General features: G+C 34.7%; 1 protein-coding gene across 1 annotated transcript; it reads right to left on the bottom strand.

Moving 5' to 3' along the window:
* Positions 1 to 12,180: 12,180 nt before the first annotated feature.
* On the bottom strand, positions 12,181 to 13,672 carry LOC131051932 (uncharacterized). The gene is made up of 2 exons (XM_057986536.2): positions 13,582 to 13,672; positions 12,181 to 12,969 (listed from the first exon to the last, which is right to left on the bottom strand). The coding sequence occupies exons 1-2, from the start codon at positions 13,633 to 13,635 to the stop codon at positions 12,364 to 12,366; spliced, it is 660 nt and encodes a 219-aa protein (XP_057842519.2). The 5' UTR covers positions 13,636 to 13,672; the 3' UTR covers positions 12,181 to 12,363.
* Between the last annotated feature and the right edge of the window lie 12,110 nt (positions 13,673 to 25,782).

The following is a 25,782-nucleotide window of genomic DNA, read 5'->3' as shown; positions in this document are numbered from 1 at the left end:
ATTGTTTCTTGACAGTTTCCTTATAGGTCTTAACCAACCAAACTTTCCATTTGGGACTACTTGAGTTTTCAACCTATCACAACATCTTCTTTTTTAGTCCCAACTCCATTTTCTAGCCATCCATAAGGTTCTTTACATTTTCTTACCTATCCTACTGCATTGGATATTCACTTCCTACCAATTTATATTTTACTTTATCAATATTCTTAATTTTTGATGCACTTAGAATAAGATGCACAAATTATTTCATTTCTTCTATCTTTCTTGTTGTGTATATTCACAAAGATGGTGGTCAGAAAAATGGACACCACCCAAAAAAAATATGAAAAAACAAGCAGCGCGTATGTGGTTCTAAAATTTGAAATCACCTCTTATGCACTTAAGTTCAGTGTTCTCGAGCCTAGAAAAGATAGCGTGTACGCGTTGTCTTGAGGAAAGTGAGTGCCTATCTACTTCTTTTAGGAAAGTGAGCACATATGCGCTCATAAGTGCTAAAAAACTGTGTACGCAGAACCTGTCAAATTTTTTTTATTTTTTTAAAAACTGGATCTTATTTTCCCGTGACCATGGCATTTTTTCCTCCATTTCCTCCACAAAACCGTGAACAGGTTGCCTCATTTCTCCTCCAAACGCTATCGATCAATGTTAGTTTTCTTAATTTTTATCTTTCTTTGTCGTTTATTCAATTTTTTTTACATTTTGAATTTAATTTAATTTATTTTGATTAGGTTTTTTTATTTTTTGTTTCAAAAACTAGATTCTTATATGAACCACAACGAGAGCAACAAAATGCACCTCCTAAAAACCCTAAAGAAAACCCACAAGATACACCTCTAGTTCCTCCTTTTCACCATACACTAGAAACACAGGAGAAATTGATTAATCAGTCAGGGAAAAACATGTCTAAAATAAATAGAATGATTAAGAAATTGAAAAAATCTGAGCTTGAGCATCATAAATCCCTTGCCACTAGCCTAGAAACATTAGCTAGTGGTGTCATAGTCATTTCCACACAAATTACAAAATGGGGAAACTTTAGGGATAGGTATCGTCAATACTATGCTGACGGGTTATCATATGAGGGAGTGAAAAATTAAAAAATTAGTAAACAACAAATATGTGCTCTTTTTGTTGATCCTAAAACTGGTCAGTTGTTACCTCTTAATGCAAAGAGGTTTCCCATACATTTGTGTACCAATGTGCAGATGAAGAATCTTTTTTGGCAGAGGTGGTGGATGGTCTTTGATGATCCACCTTGTAATAATTATGAGGTGCCATTGTAGTTTTTGAGAAAAGTATGTACTCTGAGTTTGTCCTTAATGTGCGGCCAAACTATTTTGACATGAGAGAGTTCCATGGTAGAGGTGGTGCCTTTTCCCAAGATAGACCTAGAGCCCGTAGGCGACTAACCCCGAAGAGTTGTTGCCCCCTAGCACCCAAACCCAAGGTGCATCGGGCTGTCCCAATAGAGCTAAAAGAGTCAATGGAGCTACAGACTCTTCAGGCGGCAACAACATTGATTGGTGCCATCATCCAGCATGGGATGTCATTAGCACACCCTCTTGTACTAGATGATGAGACATTAGTTGCTCCAGGTGGCGACAGAGAGCCCATTCAGCATCTGTGTGTCAGTTGCTTGGCGATATGCTCACGGATGGATTTTGAGGCCACTGCAGATGGATCCACATCTCATTCATGCATGATTTGCAGGAATAGATGTCAAACCTGCATGGATGAGGATATGGTGTTGACAGAGGAGTTGTTGCATATGTTGTTTCCCCATCAGCGACAAACACAGGTGTGTTGATTTGAATTCATAGAATTTTATTTATTAGTTACTTTAAATTAGTAATTACATAAATGAATTTTTATTTATAGCTCAATTTAAATTGAGACAAATAATATGCATTTCAGGATGTAGCAACAGTATCCCATACTCCTCTCGCAGTTACTAGAGCTGCAACTTCGATGCCTGAGGTATAAATTTTGTAACATGTTAAATAGAATAGTACACTTTGAATTCAAAAAAATTACAAGATATACTAACTATATTTAATTATTGGTCCAATTTTTGGTTTGTAGGTGTTGACAGGGGACCAAATGTCCTAGATTCATGACATCACGCTCTCAGCAATCGATTTTGGCCTACAAGGCTATATGGTATTATATTGTGTACAACCTTTTTTTGTATTGTTTAGATGAAATATGCAAGTCATTTAATTTTAGATTTTTATAATTATGTTTAGTATATTATATGTACTAATATCTCATATTAATTTTGTTTTTTTAGGGTACCCCCTCCATGTCTAGGCCTCGTCCTAAGAGAAAGAATTCCTCGAAGATGCCAAAATGTGGGAAGAAGGTAATTGAACACATTTTTAGTTGTACAATTTTTTGCAAATGTTGAAATTAAGTCTTAGTTAGGGTTTGCAAATTGATTAGTGTTTTTTGTCTATTTTACATTTACAACAAGCATTTAGCTATGTGGATTTGTTGAATGCACCTGATTTTCTCATGGATCGAGAGAGGGCAGAGGTATGTATATCTACTTTATTTTCATGATTTCATGATTATATGCACATGTACATGTGAACTTGTGATAAATTATAATCTTATAATTTTTTCATACAGAAAATATCCATAGTAGCTTCATCAATGGCGAGCCCTCCTCCATGCACTGGAGAAGCATCTCAAGATCCGGTACACTTTTGTTTGATATATTAAATTAATTGTTTTAAACCTAAAATACTTATTATTATATTAATTGTATTTAATCTTTGATCATTTTTCGTACAGGTAATAGTGACAGTTTCTACATCGATGGTGAGCCATCCTTAGTCCATTGGAGAAGCATCTCAGGCACCGGTACATCATTGTTATCTATATTATAGTTTTTAAGTGTTTTTGATGTATTAATGTTAGTAAATTGCATTAATTGTACATTTAATCTACAATAACCCCCTTTCGCAGATTTGGCCATAACGTGGATCCTTTTACGTTTGTCTTCAAGAAAACTCCTAAGAGTGACAAGGAGAGGAGATTGAAGACATTAGCTCTGAGATCAGTTAATGAGGTAATCTACATTTCAATTGCAAATGAATTATAGTTAAATGCATAGTTATATTGTTTATTGTGAACTATTTTCTATAAAAGAATTCTAACTTAGCTTTTGAATTGTGATTTTGCAGCAATCTATAGAGCCGCGTACTACATTGAAGAGGCTCGATTTTGATGATCCACCACAAGATTAGGATCATATAGTGTTATTTGTGGTCATAGAATGACCAATACATGTAGATATATTCTACATTTTTATTGTATATCTATTTGGACATGGCATACGCCACATTTTTATAATACTTGTATTGAGTTGGCAGACATGCCTTTTTTGATATATATATATAAATGTTGATATTCGATCCAATAAATATGTACTCAGATCATTATTGTGTATTCATTGTATTTTGTGGTTGTCGTTTTATAAAGTTATTTGATCATTTTCCTATGTAATCAACAATATGAATATAAACAACAAAAATCTATGATATAAAACATTGCAATCGTGGAATATGATTTGATAAAAAATTTAAAATGTTGAATTAACCCTACAAAACTCCTTGTATTTAGTTCATTATTGTGTATTTGTTGTATTTAGTGGCTTTCCTTTTATTAATTTAAATGAATATTTGGCTATGTAATCAACAATATGAATATAAACAAAAAAAATTGACAATATGTATATAAACAACAATATGTGTGTGGTGTGAGAGCACCCTCATGCTCACAATGGTAAAATTTTGGTTCTCGTGTGAAAAAAAGACATCACGAGCACATTCGGGTGGGTAGGTTTATGCTAGGCATGCTCCTCTCATGCATCCGAAAGCGTCAGAATGTCAAAGTCATACCCTACTAGCGTGATCTCTCAAGTGCCCTGAGTCCAAAAAATTGTCAAAACTTTGACGGATTGTTTCTTCCAATCCAGGACATATATGATCGATCTATTTGAACTTGTGGGGTTCCGTGAGGCTCCTCTACAATGGCCTATCTCGGTTTTTGATGACTTAGAGCCATTTTCAATTGGTAGCTTTTTTCTCCTGCTATAAAACCGTTAGTTGCATGCAATGCAAAGTTGCAAGATAGGCTAGAATTGATTTGATTTGTCGTGTGCACAAACCGACATCACAAGTGCATCTGGGTGGGAAGGTTTATGATAGGAATTTTCCTCTCGTGCATCCCAAAACATCGAAACATTGAGAGTCATACCCTACTGGCGTGATCTCTCAAGTACTCTGAGTCCAAAAAATTGTCAAACTTTGATGAACTATTTCTTCCACTCTAGGACACATATGATTGATCTGTTTGAACCTGTGGGGTCATGTGAGGCTACTCTATAATAGACTATCTTAGTTTTTGACGACTCGAAGACATTTTCAATTGGTAGCATTTTTTTGCTTGCTACAAAAACCGTGAGTTGCATGCAATGGAAAGTTGCAAGATAGGCTAGAATTAATTTGGTTCATCATGTGCATAAACTGAAGTCATGAGCATATCTAGTTGGGCAGGTTTACACTAGGTACATTCCTCTCATTCATCCCAAAGCATCGGAACATCAAGTCATACCCTATCGACACGATCTCTCAAGTGCCTTGAGTCCAAAAACTTGTCAAACTTTGACAGAATGTTTCTTCCAATCCAGGACACATATGATCAACTTGTTTGAATATGTAGGGTTGCTTGAGGCTCCTCTACAATGGCCTATCTCATTTTTTGATGACTCGGAGCAATTTTCAATTGGTAGCATTTTTTCGCCTACTACAAAAACCATCAGTTACATGCAATGCAAAGTTGCAAGATAGGCTAGAATTGATTTGGTTCGTCATGTACACAAACTGATATTACAAGCATGTTCGGGTAGACAGTTTTATGCTAGGCATGCTTCTCTCATGAATCCCAAAGCGTCAGAACGTTGAGAGTCATACCCTATAGGCACGATCTCTCAAGTGCCCAAAGTCCAAAAAATTGTCAAACTTTGACGAATTGCTTCTTGTGGGATCATGTGAAGCTCCTCTACAATGGCCTATCTCGATTTTTGATGACTCAGAATCATTTTCATTTGGTAGCATTTTTTCGTCTACTGACATCACAAGTGCATCCGGGTAGGCAGGTTTATTCTAGGCTTTCTCCTCTCATGCATCCCAAAGTGTCGGAATGTCAAGAGTCATACCCTACCGGTGCGATCTCTCAAGTGCCCTGAGTCCAAAAAATTGTCAAACTTTGACAGACTATTTCGTCCAATCCAGGATGCATATGATCAATCCATTTGAACCTGTGGGGTCACATGATGCTCCTCTACAAAGGCCTATCTCATTTTTTGATGACTTGTAGCCATTTTCAATTGGTAGCATTTTTTTGCCTGTTGCAAAAATCGTCAATTGCATGCAATGTAAAGTTGCAAGATAGGCTAGAATTGATTTGGTTCATTGTGTGCACAAACTGATGTCATGAGCATGTCTAGGTGGGTAGGTTTATGCTAGCCATTCTCCTCTTGTGCATCCCAAAGCATCGTAATGTTGAGATTCATACCCTACCGGCGCGATCTCTCAAGTACCCAGAGTCCAAAAAATTGTCAAACTTTTGCGGACTATTTCTTCTGATCCAGAACACATGTGATTGAGTTGTTTGAACCTGTGGGGTCGTGTGAGGATCCTCTACAATGTTCTATCTCTATTTTTGATGACTCAGAGCCATTTTCAATTGGTAGCATTTTTTGCTTGCTGCAAAAACCGTCAGTTGCATGCAATGCAAAATTGCAAGATAGGCTAGAATTGATTCAGTTTTTCGTGTGCACAAACCGATGTCACAAATGCATCCGGGTGGGAAGGTTAACACTAGGCATTCTCCTCTCATACATCCCAAAGCATTGTAACATCGAGAGTCATACCCTACCGGTGTAATGTACAAGTTGCTTGACAACTTTTTGGACAATTTTTTTAACAATAATGACATTTTTTGCTCAAATTGTATATAGACTCAATCTATGACTCCTATGACCCGATAATGACTCAAATAATTATTCATGATTATACAAGAATCAAGAATACTCATGATTGACCTTATCACATCACATAAACTCAAAACATAGTCACAAAAAATAGACACAAAAAATAGTCACAAAATATTGTCACATATTATTCAAAAATTTGCCTTTAAATATGGTCAAATTAGCTCTTGGCTATTTGAATATATAAAAAAAATTCTAACAAATCATCTCATAGGATTTTATACAAAATTTGGCATTTACAATATGTGTGATTCAGCTCATCACCATTTTAATATATAAAATTTGGAATCTAAATATGTACAAATTAGCTCATTTCCATTTAAATATACAAAATTATGCCCCTAAACATGTAAAAATCAGTTCATGGGCATTTATAATACAAAAAATGAATATAGAACAGTTCATTGACGATATATACAAAATTCTCAAAATCATTCTACTCTAAACCGTAGAAATAATCAAGTGAACCTTTAGGATCAACTCTAACCCATATTGTGTCAAGTATTGTCTCGTGGTCAGATTTACAAAATTTCCATAAAATATTGTTATGAGGTCTACCATGATACTTCATCAAATGAATATTTGTTGCATCAACAAGGTTAGAGAAATGAAGAATGTGTATGTGTGTTTTAAAGACCTCGAACAACCAGACATCAAAATTCTTGATAGGGTATCTCCTAAGCCATGTTCCTGTCATGGCAATAGACCCTATTGGGTACTCAATACCCTCTCCATCAATGATTGTGGTTGTCAATTTTATTTTAAGCTCAACACAATGACACAAATAGTAATTTGTTCCTTCTTCATTGTTCTCTTCTGCAACAACTGCATACACAACAAAATGATATAAAGTGATAATTAATACCAAAAATAAAGTGTGATGTACAACAAAATGAACCAAAATTAAGTCAAAAAATAACTTGAATCCACTAGGTCGAATACATGGTCAAAATCCACCAATGTCTCCATCTGGCTCAATTATAGTGCTTCGGGAATTTGAGACCATTTGTCAATCCACTCTTGTGATTCACATTCTTCCTACAAACAATACATGCATAAAGAGAAAAAACATACCATCTGTCTTGTATAAATTACTAGTGAACTTGCATTTGAACTCATAAATGAGTGCATGTCACTTGATCTTGCAACTGTACAACAATATAGATAGTTTTCAATGTTAGATTCAGTGATCAACCAAAAATATCTATGAACCATTGACGTACCTAGATTACCTGGACCCATCGTAGAGTTACACCATCGCACAATTGTTTCTACATCTATCAACTCAGCACCACCTTCGTACTTCAATTGTTCTCTATCTAGGGCTTTTTGTACAAATGCTCATGCACCATCGTGCTATCCCTTACCATGTCCAGCCTCAGTGAAATTCCAAAAATGTTGTACACCGCTTGTGATATGCATCCTTGTCAACCAATAAAACATCCTTGCATTCTTGAATTGTGTCATGCAATTATCTGACCATATTAAGTGTCGGTTGTATTATATGTTTATTTCCTTTGAATTATCATAGAGAACTTTAAAGAATCCTTGTACAAACTCTGATGAATGAGTATTGTCATCGCTTATGTAGAAGTGATACTCTCTTACAAGCTTTCTATCCTCCTCTATGTTATCATCTGAGTGCATGAATGTTTTGTACAAAAATATAAACTTGTGTAGAATGATAATACATAGATTGCACTTCATTTTGAGGTTGTATTGTATAATTTTTAGCAAAATCAATGATAGAGACAATGGTGCCAAGAGGAAATTTGTCCTTAAATAACTTGGATTGCTCATCTGACCATCGAGCTTTATGTGTATACATTATGTACTCATAAGCTAGTTTATCTTGAAATATTTTCATAAATTCAGCTACACATATCATTTTTCACTAGCTCACATCTCTTCAAATCTTTTCCATCTTTAACTCCATATGTGATTGTCTTGTATTTTCCAAAAGAAAATAGTTTCCTACTAATTTCATGTGTGCTCTCCAAATGTAAACATCTTGGTAAATATTTCAAACCACCACATATACCACAAGAACCTTCCATACAAGGAAGAGAGAGGGGGAGAGAGAGAGAGAGGGATGGGGTATGGAGGAAGGGAGAAGGGGGGAGAGGGAGAGAGGGAGAGAGAGAGAGAGAGAGAGAGAGAGAGAGAGAGAGATGGGGTATGGAGAAAGGGAGAAGGGGAGAGAGGTAGAGGGAGGGAGGGAGGGAGAGAGAGAGAGAGAGAGAGAGAGAGGGGAGAGGGAGAGAGAGAGAGAGAGAGAGAGAGAGAGAGAGAGAGAGAGAGAGAGAGAGATGAGGTATGGAGAAGGGGAGAGAGATAGGTAGAGGGAGGGAGAGAGGGAGAGGAAGAGAGAGGTGGAAGGAGAGAGGGAGAGGAAGAGAGAGGGGAGAGGGAGAGAGAGGGAGGGAGAGGAAGAGATAGGGGAGAGGGAGAGAGAGGGAGGGAGGGAAAGAAGAAGAGAGAGAGGGATGGGGTATGGAGGAAGGGAGAAGGGGAGAGAGGGAGGGGGAGAGAGAGACAATACACATACCTACACACATATGTGTGTGTATATATACTTAATATATTATATATCATTATATACATATATATAAATATTATATATTATATATTATATATTTATATATTATTTATATATATATACATATTATATATACAATATCATATTATACACACTCCCAAATTTTAAACCAAAGTAGTGCGTGCGTGTTGTTTATAGTAAAAACAATGTGTACGTGTTAATTATAGTAATGATAGAGTGTACACGCTTCTTACAACATAAGTACCCCGTATGCGCTTTTGACTGTTTAGGCTGGAAATAGGCCCGGATGACAAAGCTATGGGTTGGAAGTTTGATTTCCCTCCATTTCCCTCCTTTTTGACATGTTTTATTTTATCAACTTGGTTTCTCGACTTTGCAATCATTATTTTTACACTTCATCAAGTGGGTATTTCTAAAATTGCCACAATATTTTCACCCATCTTCTAAGCTTTCTAACCATATAATTTTACTAAAATTTGAACAACAATAACATATTATTATTGAATTTCTTTTACCAGTGCCTCCATAGTTCTCACAGACATACGTGTACCATTTTTTTAATAACTTTTTATCTACTTATCCAAATTTTAAAAAACTTTATATATTATTGTAGTGCACTTGATTATTAAAAATTAAAAAAAAATTGTATTTTCAATTTTTTTAGTGCAAGTTATGCTTCGTGCACGAACATGTACCTAATTTTCAAGATGTGCTCGATTGGAAAAATCATAAAAAAGATATAATCAACAAAAAATTACAAAAAAAATACACATCTTCTATTTCTCAATCTTAACCATCTTTCTACCAAAGGATTTGTCAAAATACTAAATCTAACTATAATTTTTTTGATGTGCATGTCAGACACTATGTTATGTTTTTCAGAAAAATCAGGGTCTATTTTTTGTGCATGAAGGATTTGACCCCCTTAATCTTATCCAATTTTGAAAAAGATTAGTAGTTTGGAAGCTAAATTCAAAGTACTACAATTTTTTTTGTTTGATTATCTTCATATCTTGAGTGGATGACTTTCAAATTTTGCCTCCAAGTTCAAGTTCATCTGATTTCAGAAAAAAAAGAGTCCACTTATACCCCCCTTTTTGACCACCATCTTTGTGCACTTACCCTGTTATGAAGGTATAAATGCTTGAAAGGAAGAAAAGGTGAAAAAAATGCTAGTGCAAATTTTTTTTACAGATCTTCAACTATTACAAAAGGAGAGACACATACAGAAGGACAAAAATCTTATACATAATTAACTCCAAAAACTGCAGTCTTGTTAACATGAAAATAGATATAAACACAATAAATATAGGATATACATGGGGAAAAACCTTTTAAGGGAAAAACCCCACACTCCAAAAGCATAATACTTTTTCTTACTAAAATAATAGTTACAATACAATAATAATACTATGCTTCTTCAATGTGAGTCTTCAACAATCCACAATCTGGATTAATTTTGGCAACCTAACACTTCACCCTACAAAACATAACATACATAATTCTCTCCAAGACCACCTTAGATAGAGAAATACAACAAAGGGGGAGGCTTCTATATGAATATAAAAGAGGGGGTCATGCAAAACACTTCTGTAGCATCCTAAATTGCACTCCCTTACAGTTTAGTCCATATTTTGGGCCCCCACCTTAGTGTTTATCCCTCGATGCTTAATTAAGACATGATTATGCTTACATCATACAAATATGGACTTATTTTCACTTTACACCTTGCATGGCCCCCTTGTCTCGACCCTAAAATGGGGTAGGACTAGGGCATGGCACCTTGGTCCACATTGGTACCAGGGCACCACACCTTGGTCCTCCCTATTTGGACCCCCCTTTCAACCCCTTGAGTATTTCCAAATTTGAGTGGGAAACCTAGCCCCATGTCGGCCTATGTCGAAAAAATAACATGTTTTGCGGCGAGCAAGTATATAAGGATGTTTTCCCCTCTCATTTTGATATACATTTACAAGGATAGAAAGGTAAAATTATAATCACAAGGCATTCAAGCAATCTTTCATTCAAGCATTGAAACATTCATCATCAAGCATTTCTAGAGGTCTTAAAGGCTGCATATTCTTCATTCAACAATTATGGAGCAAAATTACATCATTCATATTCACGCATGTGTGTTTGATTAGGGTTTTGTCATATTCATGCCATTTCATACAATATATGTGATTACATTCAAGAAGAAAAAACATCATTATCAGTCATAATAGATCTAAGGTATATCTTTCCATTATTTATTTCAGTATTTGCAACATTTGATTCAAGGTTGATTCCTCAAATAGAGTTTGACATAGGCAAACCCTTATTCCCAACATATTCCCCTTTATTTCTATGTGCAGGGAACAAGTATATAGAGATGTGATCTTCAGAATCGACATTATTTACAAAGACAAATCAATCCCCCTTTGGTGTGTGAAAAGTTCAAGGAACCAAGGTGAATTTTGCCACAATCCCAACATTTTAGGAGCTCTTTCGGGGACCACATCCGAATCTTCTTATATTTCTTAGATCCAAGTGTGTGCCTTATTGCAATGTCTATAGCTCATTGTTTATATGGTTTTACCTTCATTTATAGCACTTTACCCTAATTTAGTAATTCAACTTACAAAAGAGGGCAAACAAATTCATCCCTTGAATCCAATTTGTATTTTTAGTCCTTATCTTTGTTGGTTTGTGACTAAAACTATTGGATTCAAACGCTCTTTTCAATGTAGTTTTCCTTAAGTAAAAATTAGTTGTTTTCATCCTTCTTATGTTGAAAACCCTTATATTTTCACCATTACAAGTTGCCATACGTAAAAATTAGCAGTTTACATCCTTCTTATGTTGAAAACCCTTATATTATCATCATTACAACTTGCCATACTTTTGTTAGTAGCAGCAAAGAGGGAAGATTGAGAGGGGAGGGTGAATCAGTCTTCACTAGAATATTAATCTTTAGGCACAACAACAGATCTAACAAACTGCAGGTATAAATAGATAAGAAAATTAACAACACAACTCACAACACTAATATTTTTGACGTGAAAAACCTAGTTAAGGGAAAAACCACGGTGGGAACCTACCCACAGTAAGATGATACTTTGTAGTAGTATGTGAAAATATTACAATAGGGAATGTACATGCATTCAGGCACACTAAGCTTATTAGCCGTGCTTAATCAGTTGACTTAAGTCACACACACTAAGCTTTCACTTCTAGACTTAAAAGTGTTAAACAGTTGACTGAGATTCTATAGATTTAATATGTTGTTTAGTGTGGTTTAAGGCTAGTTGTGTTTAATGGCACATAGTTTTCAAAGTTGTAACCCATTACTAAATGTATCAGCTTAAATGAAAAATTTCATTCGGTCAAAACCACTATAATATTATAATTTATGATACAAAACCACCACAATATTCAATACTATTTAACAGTAAGAGATACTCTAAAATAGATGCTATCTGTTTTTTTTAAAAAAAATTGTTTATATTCTAACATTTTGATTATAGATCACCAAATATGATCTGAATCTTATGAAAAAACAACACACAATCTAATATAAAAACAACTGATTTCAATTACATAAATTATAGAAATTTAATCTCTTTAACATCTCTTTAACATGTTAAAGGAGTTATTCCATGTCGACCACCACTGAAAATGGGTGGACACAAAATTTAGGAATATACATAGAAATCCATACAAAATTTAGGAATATACATAAAAATCTATTCTGCTTATTCTTCTAGCGAGTCTCAGACCGATTTCTACGGATCAGAAAAACATGTTCTTCTCCAGTCTGGCTATCAATCTGAACAATCCAACGTTTTTTGATCTGACGTGACATGACACAACCCCTCTTTATTCTGGTAACCTGAAGACTGTCCCCAATACGCTGGGTCTGCCATATGCACCCTCCTCGCTCATAGCTACCCTTATTCAATAGATTATTAGTACTGAGAATAGCTCCCTTCGGGTTAAAATTCAGCATCTTGAAAAGCCCTACAAATTTATCATTACTGCAATCCACAAGGGCAAAATCAATGTTAGAGAATCGAGAAATCAGATCCTTGGCCTCTCCTACTAAGAATTCCACACCACCCAACAGATCAACGGCCTCCATTCTCTTCAAGGACTCAGGAAGGCTATCTGGTCTGGATAAAATGCAAACAAAACGGCCCCCTGTTTGTCTGGAAGCAGCCGCCAGAGCTATGGTAGTGCAGGTCATGCTACTGCATATTTCAATTATGAGCTGTGAATTTGTACCAGCCGCCAAAGCCGCTGTCAGCTCACTGTTCTGCAGCCCTGGATTCCAAAATGAACAGCACCTTCTCTCATGATCCAGCTTGCACTGAACACAACAAAATCCATTACAGATCATCAAAAACAAAAAACCAAAAAAAAAAAAAAAGGAAAAAAGGGAAGTTTTATAGTATTCATTTTGTGTAAATTTTTTGATCAATGTTTCAGATCACACTTTGTAATCTATTATCAGAATGTTGGAGAGCTTAAGAACTTAAGGAAGTGAGAAAACATTGTGATCCGGAGCTTAAGGAAGTGAAAAAACTTTGATCTGAAACGTGAATGTTCAAAAAACTCATACAATTAAATCTAGAAATAAAACAGCATAATCTCATATAGATTGTAGAAACTTGATGATATTCAAGAAAAAAATTATGCTGTTAGTTTTTGGATTTGATTGTATATGTTTTTTGAGCATCCACGCTTCGGATCACACACTGTGATCCATCATCAGGTTGTAAAACATAAGAGCTTAAGGAAGTGAGACGTTTCGGATCACACTCTGTGATCCATCATCAGATTGTACAACTTAAGAACTCAAGAAAATGAGAATAAACTGATGCGAAACTGATTGCTCAAAAAACTTACACAATAAAATCTAAAAAACGAATAGCTAATCTCATAGATTATAAAATTTAATGATATAAAATAAAATTCTTACCAGCTTTACTGTCTCAAGATATGCCTTGATTGCACTCTCTTTGTACCACTCCATGGATAAAAACTTCCTGCTTCTTTTCACATTGCCTACAGAGGAGGAATGCATTTAGTAATAGGTCATGTAAGCTTGGGCATTTAAAGAAGGTGAAAACCGCTTGTTTATCCAAACCAGCTGCTGTAAAACCGCCCAAAAAATGTCACCATCTGTCTCGTGGGAAGTTTGACAATTTCGTAGAGCCATAAAAGTGTTGAATTTAGTGTACACAGACGTACACGATTTTGTCGTCTCATGCAAATAGCGTGTAGTTATCTTGTTGGCCAAGTCTTTTTAAGATTCCCATGCAAGTTGTACGGCCGACATCGCTCGCAGCTTACGTCATCACACTCATCATGGGGTCCACGTGCGTTTTTGGGGGCGGCGGACAGGGGTTTTCAATCTAAAGTCAAAGAGATGTTTATTTGTTTAAGAGTGGATTCCTAGGTTTTTCTATGTTGTTACGATAAGAACTAAATAATGAATTTCAAAGGCCTTATTAAAGAAAAAGTGCTTTTTTTTTTTATATATATTTTATTTATAAAAATTTGCAAAGCATATGCCAGTGTCCTCTTTTTTTTTTATATTAAATAAAGCAAGGAAGATTATAGAAATAAATAATAATTAATGTCCATTTTTATGAAATGATTTGTTATAAGTGAGATATTTAGATGAAAATAGCTTGATATTTTGATATTGAGTTTGGTTATGATTTAATATTTATTTTTGTTTAATATCTATTTTAATATATTCATTTAGTTTTTGTTGTTGTTGGGATAAGAATGTAATATATTTATATTAAATAATAGTCTTTAAAATCTTTTTAATATTGCAATGGTATAAGTCATTTGTTTTATGTCAATGTCATTAGGTTTTGAGTATATTTTTTTAAAATAGTATAATACAATTAACTATTAATAAAAGGTACAATTTTCTTTTAAGTTTGCTTGATGATTTAATGGTTATCTTTATTTATTTCACATTCATTTACATGTATTTGCATATACAATCTTATTATATACATACTCTCATATTTTCATCATTATTAATTGTGGACAGCTAAAAATGTCCTCACTTAATTAAACAGATATTTATTATTTATTTAATTAATTTCTTATTATTTTTTTAATTAAATAAATAAATATTATTTATTTAATTATTATAATTCCACAATTTCCACTCTTAATTAAAATTTTATTTAATTCATTCATTCATTATCCTTTTATTTATAATCCTAGTTCTCCAACTTGCTCACATGGATCATAATCTAAATTCTTTGTCATGTGACATGTGTCTCACTTTGTCATCTTCTTCATATGTCTAGATTCATTGAATCAAAAAGTCAATCCACCTCTTAATCTCATTCATTCATTCAAAATAGCTTCTTAATCTTATTCACTCTATTCCACATCTTAATATGATCCCTCCATATTATTTTAACCTCTTAATCTTATTTATTCTCCTTTCACCTCTTAATCATGACCATTCATATTTTAACCTCTTAATTCAAGCCCTTGACTATCTTGGGGATTTCTATAAATGAGGTTTGAATTCTTCTCATTTCATATATATATACAACCAATGCCTACATCTACTATGTTGAATTTTCTTAAAGCCCTCATACTATCAATTAGCTTTCATTGTTATGCTTTCATCATGCTTGCACCATCAATCAACCACAAGTTCCATTTCTTTACGTCATCTTGTGCTAGTACTTAATTCTGAGAGCAAATACATATTTTTAACAAGATCTTGAAGGATAAGAGAACAGTGGAGTCAAGATTATCGTATGTGTGAGGTATAAATTTTTATATTTTGTTTGCATACTTGATTTAGAGCTCCATTATTATTGTTTTTTTTTAATTTCTAGGCTTGTGGTTGGGATTTTTCATGACTGTACAATAAGGTTAAATTTCAATTTACACATTTTGGCATGCCCAATAGGACCCTAGTCTCATTTTTTTTATTGTTTTTCTTGATTTATGTTTTAAAAAGTTATAGGTTGGATCTACACATTTGGCTTCCAGTTATGTGTTTTTAATGAATTATGTTACACGATTGCATTTTGTTTTTTGTGTATTTGTTCACCAATCCTATGCATTTGTTGCCCAAATATGTGTTTTTTGGTTTTTTGTACCTATGGTTTTATTTTTTATTTTTCATACTTTAGGTTTTCAATTCTATTTCTATATAATTATTGCACAGATTTGTGCAATTTTCAGTTATTTATACACATTATTTAGTTATTTATGTGCATTTATCATTTATTTCTATGCTTTGGTCACATTTTGTTGTGCTTTTATTTTCTCTCTCCAATTTTCCATGTTCTTTGTCTTAATTCTTTGACAATGTGTACTTGCACAATTGTTTCTCATATCTACACATTTGCATCATCTTTATGTGCATTTGTCAAGTATAACTGTGTTTCTATTTTTTTCTCTTATACATACGAAACAAAGAGTTCATTTTCTCATTTAGTTTGGTTTTTAGCTAACACTTTGGACTAACCAAGTGGTGCAGGTTGAATTTAGTATGTCCAAGGTTTTTTATTGAGTCTACTAACATATTTGTGGTTGCAAATTTCATTTGTTAGAATATTTTTCAACCAAACATTTTGTCATTGATTTCTAGATTAGTTCACATTTGGATTTCTTAAGGTTAACAAAATTTGTTTGACATGTTTGATCCACTTGCACATTTATATTAATCCAACTTATTGTGTGTGTATCCTCTCCTCTTGCTCGCCTTTGAGAACTTAGGTGCAAGAGAAACACACATCTTTTTCTTTTTAGTAGGAGGTTTGCCTAGGGATCTAATCATCCTAGGGTTCAACCTTAACCATATTTTTAGCGAGGTATATAAAGGGGGAGAGTGAAAGTTTCACCTCAAGGAGTGGCTAGCATCATTTTAAGCTAATCCACTAGACCCTCGGTCTACCAAGACTTGTTTGGTGAGGAGTAGGAGGAGACCCCTCTGATCTTAGGCTATTTTAGATGGACTCTTTTTTCATGGTTTTCTCCACTAAGAACCTTCTTTATAGTATCCTACGATCATATGTTTGTGCTCAGTGAAGTGCAGGGAATCTGGATCGTACCCCAAAGTTACTCAAAATGTACTCCTTTAAGTTGAGATATAAATATTAGGGCTTTGGCTTATTCTTCCCTCCCTAAGAGAGAGGAGGAAAATATTTTGTAGGCTTAGATCTCTACCTATCGGCTTTTGAAAGCAAGGTGTTTCACATAATCCTTGGATGTATTAGCCTTCATCCTCTTGGGAATTTACTAAGTATACACTCCCACTTGAATAACTAGGTTACACTTGTCTTGTGAGTGTCTTATCTTTGTGCAATATCAGTGAAGCCATAGGCCTTGTTTCGACCATAGCCTTATTACCCTTCAAGTCAAGAATCAAAATAGCCATTATGTTTTCAATTGTTTAATGTGTCTTATTTTCATACTTATCATCTAAACAAACCAGAATTTAGGAAAAAAATTCAGATTTTTAGGCCAAAAATAATAGTTTACACATATAAGCTCTCTGTTGGAGTTGAGGAAAAATCAACTCTATAGCTCCCAAATATCACCTGCATGCAAACCTATCATAGAAGGAGAGAAGCAAAAAATCTATCGAGGCCAGAATTCAGAGATCTAGAAAAGAGGAGTCATATTTATTGTGCAACAGGAATGCAATTCAATAATTACAGTTGTTATGAAAATACAAAGAGAGAATCATTATAAGAGGATACTCGAAACCCTAAAGGTGAAAACCCTAAAGAATTATAAGATTCCTAAGTTTAGCTTAAGCATGGAGTATAAATAGACTAATAATTAAATAAATAATTATCAGCTAATACAAGATTACTCTAACACTCCCTCTTAAGATGAACTTATGGAGTAGCTAAAAAACAACTAAGGACTAAAAAACCATGTAAAAAATACAGGAAAGCAACAATGGGTGCTGACAACTAGGCCTAATGAGGTACCCAAGTACAATAAAATCTCTGTAAAGTGGAGAAAAAGGAGAAAACCCTGTGGGAACAAAAATCCTCTCCAAGAAGAGATGAAAGCTCAAGTAAAGGACTAAGAAGCCTCCAAACAAGAGTGTTCCAGAAGATAGGAACAAAAAGAAGAGAATGAAGAACACCACTGAAGCAAGAAATAGCTACAAACACTATCGAATAGTAATTGTTGATCTGAAGAACCTCTACTAAAATAGAACATGACCACATAGAGAAGATTGTAATCTATATGAGTACCCTCAAATGACACTACTCGAATCAGATGGCAAACAAAGGCAAACAATTGAACTCAAAGATACAAATGGCACAAAACACCAAAGCCTAAAGAGCTGATCAATTGAACCAAGGAAGCATTAAAACAATAGGACAAACCTCCCAATAATGTTGAAAAGGGAGAGGGATATGTACACTGAAAAGAATGGCCAATAAGAACTGCATGACAAAGAACCAGGAACATCGAAGGTGCAAAGAAAGTACATAGTGTCATGGAAGGAACAATCACTTGACACCCATCATGAGGCTAATGTCATGGAAGGAACACTCATGTGACAAAGGTCGATGGAAAACAAAGGCAAGCATCAACCCCCCCATGTCACTTTATAAGTAGTGCATGTACAATAAGGCACAAGATGTGCAAGATCCCAAGTATGCAATGCATAGTGGCACTTTATCTCAGTGTGTTTGCATAAAAAAAATGCTACAATGATTAGAAGAGACAAAAGACTGGAAACATAGAAAGAACAGCCAAACGCAAGACATCCTACTCAAAGAAAGAGATCCCAGAACCTGAAACATCCAAGATACTCACCAAAGTGTAGAAAAGAAATAAACTAAATAAAATATACCTAGAGAAGAATCTGGAAACAAAAATCACATGAAAGGAAATTACACAGAACAAGCTTTCCAATGATATAAATTTTTCAAAAAATAAAGTTCAGATGCTCAAGTTATTTCTCCCGGAGTGCAAAAAGCAACTTCTGGCTTTGATAGAAAAAAACACCATCAAAAAAGAAAAATAAAAAATTCAAACCTCCAGATCTGGATAGAACTTGGAAAGAGATTTCCGACGATATAATATTTGTTGAAAAATGCCTCTATATGCTCAAGATATAGCCAAAAGAAAAAAACCCCTTTTAGGGCATAAAAAGGGTAAAAAAAAATATTTTTTTTGATGAAAATTTTTGACGCATTTCCAAGTATAGCCATACGGATTTATGTTCCTCATAAAGTGTGCCAAAGAAAAAATCATAGCCTAGATGCCCTTGTCACCGAAATAGGTCAAATTATATATCAAAATTCTTGGAAACATGATCTCCTGAATCCAATCGTGAGGTCCTTTTGGTACCAAAATGTACCAAAAAATTAGCTACCCTCATAAATTGAAAAAAGCAACTGCACAAACCCCCAAATACTTAGATCTGAAGAACAAGGTCCAAAAAATCTCATTAAGAGAACTGGGGCATGCAAATTTGGAGCTCTGATACCATGAAAAAGTTGAGAAAATACAACCTCTGAGATCCCAAGAGCACCTCCAGAGAAAATCTTCTAAAAAAATCAAGAACAAGCAGCAATAGATGTTAGCTCAGATACCATATTGGAGTTGACAAAAAATAAACTCTACAGCTCCCAAAGATCACCTGCATGCAAACTTGTCACAAAAGGAGAGAAGCAAAAAAGCTATGGAGGCCAGAATTTAGAGATCCAAAAAAGAGGAGTCATATTGATTGTGCAACAAGAATGCAATTCAATAATTACAGTTGTTATGAAAATACAAAGAGAGAATCCTTATAAGAGGATACTCGAAACCCTAATTGTGAAAACCCTAAAGAATTATAAGATTCCTAAGTTTAGCTTAAGCATAGAGTATAATAGACTAATAATTAAATAAATAATGATTAGCTAATACAAGATTACTCTAACACTCTCTGTCTATGCATTTGATTAACAATTATATGTAGTTGAGCTCTCTATCTACGCATTTTAACCGTTTGCTTGTGTAATTCTCTTAAGCTCCTATGCATTTGACTTATGATCTTGTGTAATTGAAACATTTTGTCTTTGCAATTGTGTCATAGTCCAGTGCAATTACTTTATAGTCTTGTGCTATTAAACCAGTGAAGAGTTTCACCCATTTTTCACTTATAAACCTCAACCAATCAACTTCCACTATCATGTTTTGATTGCATATTTTAGGCTTCAAAAACTTTTTAAAATATCTTCATATTTGGCCTTCTAGCTTGTAAATTATTCCTACGGTCTTTCTTTTTAGTTTGAACTATTTCTATCTAGTAGTTTGAAGCTTCTGTCCAATATTTTGGTGCATCGATTTAGTCTTCTAGCGTATATGTCACATTCTAGTGCACATTTGTTACATGTTATTATGCATTTGTCACTTGTCGATGCACATTTGTCTATTTTCTAGTGAATTTGCAACTTCCTGCTACACATTTAATCTCTTTCTCTATGCAATTGATTTTATGAATCTACACATTTTCTATGTCTATTTGTGCAACTACACATTGTTTCTACACAATTGTTTCTTGAGAGTTTCCTTATAGGTCTTAACCAACCAGACTTTCCATTTGGGACTACTTGAGTTTTCAACCTATCACAACATCTTCTTTTTTAGTCCCAACTCCATTTTCTAGCCATCCATAAGGTTCTTGACATTTTCTTACCTATCCTACTGCATTGGATATTCACATCCTACCAATTTATATTCTACTTTATCAATATTTTTAATTTTTGATGCACTTAGAATAAGATGCACAAATTATTTCATTTCTTCTATCTTTCTTGTTGGGTATATGCACAAAGATGGTGGTCATAAAAATGGACACCACCCAAAAAAAACATGAAAAAACAAGCAGCGCGTATGCGGTTCTAAAATTTGAAATCACCTCTTACGCACTTAAGTTCAGTGTTCTCGAGCCTAAAAAAGATAGCGTGTATGCATTTTCTTTAGGAAAGTGATCACCTATGCACTTATTTTAGGAAAGTGAGTGCGTATGCGCTCATAAACCCTAAAGAACCATGTACGTAGAACCTGTAAATTTATTTATTTTTAAAATTGGGTCTTATTTTCCCATGACCATGGCATTTTTTCCTCCATTTCCTCCACGAAACTGCGATCAAGTTGCCTCATTTCTCCTCCAAATGCTATGGATCAATGTTAGTTTTCTTAATTTTTATCTTTCTTTCCCGTTTATTCAAATTTTTTTACGTTTTGAATTTAATTTCGTTTATTTTGATTAGGTTTTTTTATTTTTTGTTTCAAAAACTAGATTCTTATATTCGACAACAAGAACAACAAAATGCACCTCCTGAAAACCCTGAAGAAAACCCACAAGATACACCTCTAGTTCCTCCTTTTGACCATACACCAGAAACATAGGAGCAATTGATTAATCAGTTAGGGAAAAATATGTCTAAAATAAATAGAATGATTAAGAAATTGAAAAAATTTGAGCTTGAGCATCATAAATCCCTCACCACTAGCCTAGAAATATTAGCTAGTGGTGTCATAGTCATTTCCACACAAATTACAAAATGGGCAAACTTTAGGGATATGTATCGTCAATACTATGCTGATGGGTTATCATACGAGGGAGTGAAAAAAAATAAAAATTAGTAAACAACAAATATGTGCCCTTTTTGTTGATCCTAAAACTACTCAGTCGATACCTCTTAATGCAAAGAGTTTTCCCATACATTGGTGTACCAATGTGCAGATGAAGAATCTTTTTTGGTAGAGGTGGTGGATGGTCTTTGATGATCCACCTCGTAATAATTATGAGGTGCCATTGTAGTTTTTGAGAAAAGTATACTATGAGTTTGTCCTCAATGTGTGGCCAAACTATTTTCACATAAGAGAGTTCCATGGTAGAGGTGGCAGCTTTGCCCAAGATAGACCTAGAGCCCCTGGGCGACTAACCCCGAAGAGTTGTTGCCCCCTAGCACCCAAACCCAAGGTGCATCGGGTTGTCCCAATAGAGCTGAAAGAGTCGATGGAGCTAAAAATTCTTCTGGTGGCAACAACATTGACTGGTGCCATCATCCAGCATGGGATGTCACTAGCACACCCTCTTGTACTGGATGATGAGCCATTAGTTGCTCCAGGTGGCAACAGAGAGCCCATTTAGCATCTGGGTGTCAGTTGCTTGGGGATATGCTCAGGGACGGATGTCGAGGCCACTGCAGATGGATCCACATCTCATTCGTGCATGGATGAGGATGTGGTGTTGACAGAGGAGTTGTTGCATATGTTGTTTCCCCATCAGCGATAAACACGAGTGTGTTGATTTGAATTCATAGAATTTTATTTATCAGTTATTTTAAATTTGTAATTACATAAACTAATTTTTTTTTATAGATTGATTTAAATTGAGACAAATAATATGCATTTCAGGATGTAGCAACAGTATCCCATACTCCTCCCGTAGTTACTACAACTGCAACTTCGATGCCTGAGGTATAAATTTTGTAACATGTTAAAAAAGAATAGTACACTTTGAATTCAAAAAAATTACAAGATATACTAACTATCTATATTTATTGGTCCAATTTTTGGTTTGTAGGTTTTGATAGGGGAACAAATATCGCAGATTCATGAATCGATTTTGGCCTGCAAGGCTATATGGTATCATATTGTGTACAACCTTTTTTTTGTATTGTTTTGATGAAATGTGCAAGTCATTTCATTTTAGATTTTTAAAATTATGTTTAATATATTATCTATACTAATATCTCATGTTAATTTTGTTTATTTAGGGTACCCCTCCATGTCTAGGCCTCGTCCTGAGCGAAAGAATTCCTCGAAGATGCCAAAACGTGGGAAGAAGGTAATTGAACACATTTTCAGTTGTACAATTGTTTGCAAATGTTGAAATCAAGTCTTAGTTAGGGTTTGCAAATTGATTAGTTTTTTTTGTCTGTTTTACATGTACAACAACCATTGAGCTATGTGGATTTGTTGAATGCACCTAATTTGCTCATGGATCGAGAGAGGGCGAAGGTATGTATCTCCACTTTATTTTCTTGATTTCATGATTATATGCACATGTACATGTGAACTTGTGATAAATTATAATCTTATAATTTTTTCATACAGGAAATATCCATAGCAACTTCATCAATGGCGAGCCCTCCTCCGTGCATTGGAGAAGCATCTCAGGATCCAATACACTTTTGTTTGATATATTAAATTAATTATTTTAAACCTAAAATACTTATTATTATATTAATTGTATTTAATCTTTGATCATGTTTTGTATAGGTAATAGCGACAGTTTCTCCATTGATGGTGAGCCATCCTCAGTCCATTGGAGAAGCATCTCAGGCACCGGTACGTCATTGTTCTCTAAATTATAGCTTTTAAGTGTTTTTGATGTATTAATGTTAGTACATTTTATTAATTGTAAATTTAATCTACAATAACCCCCTTCGCGGGTTCAGCCATAACGTGGATCCTTTTAAGTTTGTCTTCAAGAAAACTCGTAAGAGTGACAAGGAGAGGAGAGTGAAGACATTATCTTCGAGATCAATTAATGAGGTAATCTACATTTCAATTACAAAGGAATTATAGTTAAATGCATAGTTATGTTGTTAATTGTGAACTATTTTCTACAAAAGAATTCTAACTTGGCTTTTGAATTGTGATTTTGTAGCGATCTATAGAGCTACGTACTGCATCGAAGAGGCTCGATTTTGATGATCCACCACAAGATTAGGATCATATAGTGTTAGTTGTGGTCATAGAATGACCAATACATGTAGATATATTCTACATTTTTATTGTATATCTATTTGGACATGGCATACACCACATTTTTGTAATACTTGTATTGACTTGGCAGACATGCCTTTTTTGATATATATATAAATGTTGATATTCGATCCAATAAATATGTACTCAGTTCATTATTGTTTATTCATTGTATTTTGTGGTTGTTGTTTTATAAAGTTAATTGATCATTTTGCTATGTAATCAACAATATGAATATAAATAACAAAAAAATCTATGATATAAAACATTGCAATTGTGGAATATGATTTGATAAAAAATTTAAAATGTTGAATTAACCCTACAAAACTCCTTGTATTCAGTTCATTATTGTGTATTCATTGTATTTAGTGGCTTTCCTTTTATTAATTTAAATGAATATTGGGCTATGTAATCAACAATACGAATATAAACAACAAAAATCGACAATATGAATATAGACAACAATATGTGTGTGGTGTGAGAGCACCCTCATGCTCACAATGGTCAAATTTTGGTTCTTGTGTGAACAAAACGATGTCACAAGTGCATTCAGGTGGGCGGGTTTATGCTAGGCATGCTCCTCTTGTGCATCCCAAAGCATCAGAGCGTCAAAGTCATACCCTACTAGTGCGATCTCTCAAGTGCCCTGAGTCCAAAAAAATTGTCAAAACTTTGATGGACTATTTCTTCCAATCCAGGACATATATGATCAATCTATTTGAACTTGTGGGGTTGCATGAGGCTCCTCTACAATGGCCTATCTCAGTTTTTGATGACTCAGAGCCATTTTCAATTGGTAGCATTTTTTCTCCTACTGCAAATACCATTAGTTGCATGCAATGCAAAGTTGCAAGATAGGCTAGAATTGATTCGGTTTGTCATGTGCACAAACCGACATCACAAGTGCATCTGGGTGGGAAGGTTTATGATAGGAATTCTCCTCTCGTGCATCCCAAAGCATCGGAACGTTGAGAGTCATACCCTACCAGCACGATCTCTCAAGTACCCTGAGTCCAAAAATTGTCAAACTTTGACGAACTATTTCTTCCACTCTAGGACACATATGATTGATCTGTTTGAACTTATGGGGTTGCGTGAGGCTCCTCTATAATAAACTATCTCAGTTTTTGATGACTCGAAGACATTTTCAATTGGTAGCATTTTTTTGCCTAGTGCAAAAACCGTTAGTTGCATGCAATGGAAAGTTGCAAGATAGGCTAGAATTGATTTGGTTCATCATGTGCACAAACTGACATCTTGAACACATCTAGGTGGGTAGGTTTATACTAGGTATACTCCTCTCATTCATCTCAAAGCATCGAAACATCAAGTCATACCCTACTGATGCGATCTCTCAAGTTCCCTGAGTCCAAAAACTTGTCAAAATTTGACGGAACGTTTCTTCCAATCCAGGACACATATGATCAACATGTTTGAACCTGTAGGGTCTCTTGAGGCTCCTCTACAATGGCCTATCTCATTTTTTGATGACTCGGAGCCATTTTCAATTGGTAGCATTTTTTCGTTTGCTACAAAAACCATCAGTTGCATGAAATGCAAAGTTGCAAGATAGGCTAGAATTGATTTGGTTCATCATGTGCATAAACCGATGTTACGAGAATGTCTGGGTAGGCAATTTTATGCTAGGCATGCTTCTCTCATGCATCCCAAAGCGTCAGAACGTCGAGAGTCATACCCTACTGGCACGATCTCTCAAGTGCCCAGAGTCCAAAAAATTGTCAAACTTTGACGAATTGTTTCTTCCAATCCAGGAAACATATGATCGATACATTTGAACTTGTGGGGTCATGTGAGGCTCCTCTACAATGGCCTATCTTGGTTTTTGATGACTCAAAGCCATTTTCAATCAGTAGCATTTTTTGCCTACTGCAAAGTTGCAAGATAGGCTAGAATTGATTAAATTTGTCATGTGCACAAACTGACATCATGAGCACAACCAGGTAGGAAGGTTTATTCTAGGATTTCTCCTCTCATGCATCCCAAAGTTTTGGAACGTCGGGAGTCATAACCTACTGGTGCGATCTCTCAAGTGCCCTGAGTCCAAAAAATTGTCAAACTTTGACAGACTATTTCGTCCAATCCAGGATACATATAATCAATGTGTTTAAACCTGTGGGGTTGCATGAGGCTCCTTTAAAAAGGCCTATCTTGGTTTTTGATGACTCATAGCCATTTTCAATTGGTAGCATTTTTTTGCTTGTTGCAAAAATCGTTAGTTGCATGCAATGTAAAGTTGCAAGATAGGCTAGAATTGATTTGGTTCGTCGTGTGCACAAACTGACATCATGAGCATGTTCAGGTGGGTAGGTTTATACTAACCATATTGCTCTTGTGCATCCCAAATCGTCAGAATCTTGAGAGTCAT

The sequence above is a fragment of the Cryptomeria japonica genome, chromosome 2, assembly GCF_030272615.1.
Source record: "Cryptomeria japonica chromosome 2, Sugi_1.0, whole genome shotgun sequence".
In the NCBI taxonomy this organism is placed as follows: Eukaryota; Viridiplantae; Streptophyta; class Pinopsida; order Cupressales; family Cupressaceae; genus Cryptomeria; species Cryptomeria japonica.
This window is presented reverse-complemented; position numbering and strand designations above follow the sequence as displayed.

Excerpts from the sequence above, each read along its gene's own strand:
- LOC131051932 (XM_057986536.2), bottom strand. The coding sequence starts at position 13,635 with ATGGAGTGGTACAAAGAGAGTGCAATCAAGGCATATCTTGAGACAGTA. Across the intron at positions 12,970-13,581 it reads ATCTTGAGACAGTAAAGCTG|TGCAAGCTGGATCATGAGAG; the intron begins GTAAGAATTTTA and ends TGTTGTGTTCAG.